We start from the raw sequence: 5,025 nt of genomic DNA on the forward strand, positions 1-5,025 counted from the left end.
TGTGATTTTTTATTGTGGAATCTGAAGAGGTGATCCTAAAACCATGTTGAATTTTGCAACACTAGTGTTTCCAAGACAGTTTTGAGAAACAGCGAGGGGGATTTGCACTATCAGCAACGCACAGTAGGTGTGATGAACCAATGATAGCGACAGAGGATAGGCCATCTGAGTATGGAACACAACAGAGAGCCTGGAAGTCAACTCAGTGCTTGTCTAGACACCCCATTTACCAAACAGGTGGGTAGTCTATGGAAAAGTAAAAAATCTGGGTCAATTAAGAGTCATAGGCTAACCACTGAGATTTGGCTCTTACCTCATACTAGACACACAAAACAGTCCAGGCTGAATGCCGAGTTAGATTTGAAAGCAAAATAGTGATGAGAATAGAGAAGACCCTCCAGGTCCTCAAGCAGGAAAGTGCATCCCAAATGTCCTGTGCAGGGAGCAAAAAGGAGTAAAGCACGGAGGAAATACCTTGTGGATGGAGCTACATGAAAATCAAGTGAGTCTGCAGAGTGTGCCAAGGCAGAGCACAGCTTGGGAAGGCACACTGCAATACGGGAAGGGAAACGGACTTGTCTGCACAATATACACATAATCCTTGACCCGCAAGAATAAGACAACCCTGTAGAAATACAGGCGAGAGACAGGTAGAAGTGATGTGCAGAGGAGAGGAGCCAAACGTGCTGGACACATTTGAAATGTGTCCTGTCTCCCCACGGGCTCTCCGTCACCTCTCTGAAGTGACTGTTTCCTGTTTGTGCCATAGGTAACCTGGTCACACCCCCCCTCACTGCCTGTGTCCCATCATATTGCACATGTTTGTTGTCATGTCTGCCTTCCTGCAGAGCCATGAGCTCCCCAGGGCTGGCCTTGAACTACACTATTTCTGCATCCCTCACCCTGTGGCCATGTCCCTTAGAAGTGTGTTCTCACTTCTCTGGTGAGCTGCTGATTTGAGCCTGAGAAATACATTTCAGGTCACGAGGGAGCCTGGTGCTGTGATCCTCTGATTATAATGAAAAGCTGTTCCTTCAGATGGAATGACCCTGAGCCCAAATAGTGCTGGCCAGGGCAGGAGTGGGGTCACCCCTTCAGCTGCTGAGGCAAGCCCTGCTGAGTGCTTCCTGCCTACCATAGCTCTGATGCCCCCCTTACACACTTGGTGTCCTTCATACCCTGGACCCCTGAGGGATGGCTGCCTTGACCCTTACCTCCTCCAGGTGAGGGTCATGACTGCTGAAGGTCACACAGCCCATGTCTATGCAGATGATGATGAGGTCGGCTTGTAGAACTGTCACCCCTCCTTCTTAGCTTTGGGTTCCCATGCAATGCAGAGAGTGTTGGGAGGGGCAGGGGAGGGTCTTGGGGTCACAGAAACTGTGTATGGGTGCTCCATGTTCAAGCTTCAGGAGCTCCTGGTTTCTGGTAGAAGCAGAGGAGGAAATGGCCTCAGCTCACTTCAGCTGCCACATCTTGTTGCTTCATCCAGGCAGTAGTGCAAGGGCGTGCAGCTTAGGGTCATGGGGCTCGGAAGGTCTCTCCTCCTGAACTGCTGGGATTTGGAGGCTTGAATGGCCAATTAGGTGAGCTTGTTTGTCTTCTGGCCTCTGGAGTGCCCTGGGACTCCCAGTTCCCCTGGGTACCACTGTCATCAAGCTCTGTCTGAACCCACCCGCCCCTACACGGCCAGGCTCCAAAGCCCAGAAGTCTCTCTGGGCCTCAGGTGTGAGCAGAAGAGAATCATAGACATCATGTGCCCACCTTTATGCTCGTCATCCGGTTACCCCATTCCCCATCCCCTCCACTGCAGCAACCATTAATTTCTTTGCTATATGGAAGACTCATTTTTAACAATTTTATTCAAAAGAGAGCACTTGACGTAGGAACTACCACTTAATCCTTTTATCAGGGCACAGTAATCATTGTTGGTTGTAGATACAGGGTACAGCGCATCTCTAAAGCTTATTCTTTTATGACAGCAGTTCATGTTTGTTACATAATAACTCCATCACCCCACCTGTGACAATCTCCGTATCCTCCATCAAGGTTGCAGGACACATTGACTCCCTTCAGCACATCCTCCACATGGCCATGTGTTTCTGTCCCAGCCTCCGCAGGGCCTCCTTCACATCCTTGTTTCGCAGACTGTAGATGAGGGGATTGAGCATTGGGATGACCAGCGTGTAGAAGACAGAGACCACCTTGCCCTGCTCCATGGACTCAATTGCTCCTGGCTGGGCATACATGACAAAGAGAGTCCCAAAAAAGAGGGTCACTGCAGTCATGTGGGAGCCACAGGTGGAGAAGATCTTGCGTCTCCCAGCTCCTGATCCCATCCTCAGGATGGTCACTGTGATGTAGCCATAGGAGATGAGGATCACAATCGTCACAGCCACAAGGAGGAGCCCACAGATGCCAAACAAGAGAAGTTCATTGATGGCCGTGTTGCCACAGGCGATCTGGAGCAGAGGGGGCACATCACAGAAGAAGTGGTTGATGCGGTTGGAGCTGCAGAATGGGAGGTGGAATGTGAAGCTGGTCTGCACAACAGAGTTGAAGCAGCCTCCACAGTAGGCGCCCAGCACCAGGCGAGTGCAGGCAGACTGGCACATGGTGCTGGGGTAGCGCAAGGGGCTACAGATGGCCATGAAGCGGTCGTAGGCCATGACACCCAGGAGGAAGCCTTCAGTTGTGGCCATCAGGGATAAAAAGAAAAACTGGGTGGCACATCCTGCAAAGGTGATGACCTTGGATGAGGAGAAGAAGTTGGCCAGTGCATTGGGGGCGATCACAGATGAGTAGCACAAGTCCACAAAGGAGAGGTTCTTGAGGAAGAAGTACATTGGGGAGTGCAGTTGGGCATCCAGGGTGATAACAATGATCATGAGGAGGTTACCCAGGACAGTCACCATGTACAGGGCCAGGAATACAGCAAAGAGCAGGGCCTGAGTCTCAAGGCCACCTGCAAATCCCTCCAGCACAAAATCTTGAACGTAGACCTTGGAGAGGTTTCCATTACTCTGCAATGGCATGAGCCTCGGTCCTCCAGAGGGGTATTACCCCTTTGTGTTGGCAGATTAAGTGGGTCAAGCTAAACTCCCTGCAGGACACTATTTAGAAAGATAAACAACAACAGTCAAAAATCTGGTTAAAGGTATAATGGAGTTAATGGTTTAGCAAAGAATTAATAAACAATATTCAAGATAAATGCATAGGACCAGTGATATCAGTACTGAGCATTTCTTCTTCCCTTGATTCCTAAGTCTTTGTGAAGCAGAATCTGAAAGGCAATTGGTTAAGCAGTGAGATTTTGCCTGTCTTGCAGAGTTCATGCTGACAGGGTTGGTTACTACGAACCAGCCAGGATGCACCATGGGAGTGAGTTAAATCAGGAGTAAGTATGCAGCTGAGCTTCTGACCATTTCAATAACTGAAAGTATATTAAGACACGATCTGCAATTGCACTGTTGGCGATTTACCCCAAAGATTCATATGCAATGAAACATCTGGACACCTGCACCCCGATGTTTCTATCAGCAATGGCCACAATAGCCAAACTGTGGAAGAAGCCTCGGTGTCCATCGAAAGATGAATGGATAAAGAAGATGTGGTTTATGTATACAATGGAATATTACTCAGCAATTAGAAACGACAAATACCCACCATTTGCTTCAACGTGGATGGAACTGGAGGGTATTATGCTGAGTGAAATAAGTCAATCGGAGAAGGACAAACAGTGTATGTTCTCATTCATTTGGGGAATATACAAAATAGTGAAAGGGAATATAAAGGAAGGGAAAAGAAATGTTGGGAAATATCAGGAAGGGAGACAGAACATAAAGACTCCTACCTCGGGAAAACGAACTAGGGGTGGTGGAAGGGGAGGAAAGCGGGTGTTGGAGGGGAATGGGTGACGGGCACTGAGGTGGACACTTGACGGGATGAGCACTGGGTGTTTTTCTGTATGTTGGTAAATTGAACACCAATAAAAATTAATTAAAAAAAAACATTCATAAAGCCCAGGAAAAAAAAAAAAAGACACGATCTGCATGCTATGCTCGAAAACTCTGCAGAAATTAATATATATCGAGTTGAAGACATGTTATCCTAGACTGCAGATGTTTTCTCTAAAAGCTTTTTTTTTTTTTATTTATGATAGTCACAGAGAGATAGAGAGAGAGGCAGAGACACAGGCAGAGGGAGAAGCAGGCTCCATGCACCGGGAGCTCGATGTGGGATTCGATCCCGGGTCTCCAGGATCGCGCCCTGGGCCAAAGGCAGGCGCCAAACTGCTGCGCCACCCAGGGATCCCCTCCCTCTAAAAGCTTTTTGTAATTACTGCCAGACAGAATTAAAAAATTGAATTCCTGCAATAAAAATTAAAATTACCTGACCATAGAGAAACCCCAAGAGGTTTCCGATTTTGGTGTAACACATATGTAAATTTTAATAAAGTTATTATTTTAAAGAATGAAAGATGAGGAATGCCTGGGTGGTTCAGTGGTTAGGGCCTGCCTTTGCCCCAGGGCATGATCCTGGAGTCCCAGGATCGAGTCCCACGTCGGGCTTTCTGCATGGAACCTGCTTCTCCCTCTGCATGTGTCTCTGCCTCTCTCTCTCTCTCTCTGTGTGTGTGTGTGTCTGTCTCTGTATCTCTCATGAATAAATAATTTTTTAAAGAAGAATATCAGAAAGGGAGACAGAACATAAAGACTCCTAACTCTGGGAAACGAACTAGGGGTGGTGGAAGGGGAGGAGGGCGGGGGGTGGGGGTGAATGGGTGACGGGCACTGAGGGGGGGCACTTGACGGGATGAGCACTGGGTGTTATTCTGTATGTTGGCAAATTCAACACCAATAAAAAATAAATTTCTTATAAAATAAATAAATAAATAACAAAACAAAAGAATGGAAGTTGAGACTTACAATCTTATTTGAAATTTGCAAGCAATAAAGCGAATAATATGTAACAGTTTAGAAGTACAATGGCTAAAATTAGGAACTCAATGAATGAATTTCAAAG

At 47.2% G+C, this 5,025-nt stretch overlaps 1 protein-coding gene across 1 annotated transcript; it reads right to left on the minus strand.

Moving 5' to 3' along the window:
* Positions 1 to 2,072: 2,072 nt before the first annotated feature.
* LOC140594033 (olfactory receptor 9S13-like) lies at positions 2,073 to 3,035 on the minus strand. Its single transcript, XM_072722400.1, has one exon. The coding sequence runs from the start codon at positions 3,033 to 3,035 to the stop codon at positions 2,073 to 2,075; it is 963 nt and encodes a 320-aa protein (XP_072578501.1).
* Positions 3,036 to 5,025: the final 1,990 nt, after the last annotated feature.

This window comes from Vulpes vulpes, chromosome 9 (genome assembly GCF_048418805.1).
Source record: "Vulpes vulpes isolate BD-2025 chromosome 9, VulVul3, whole genome shotgun sequence".
NCBI classification, from domain to species: Eukaryota; Metazoa; Chordata; class Mammalia; order Carnivora; family Canidae; genus Vulpes; species Vulpes vulpes.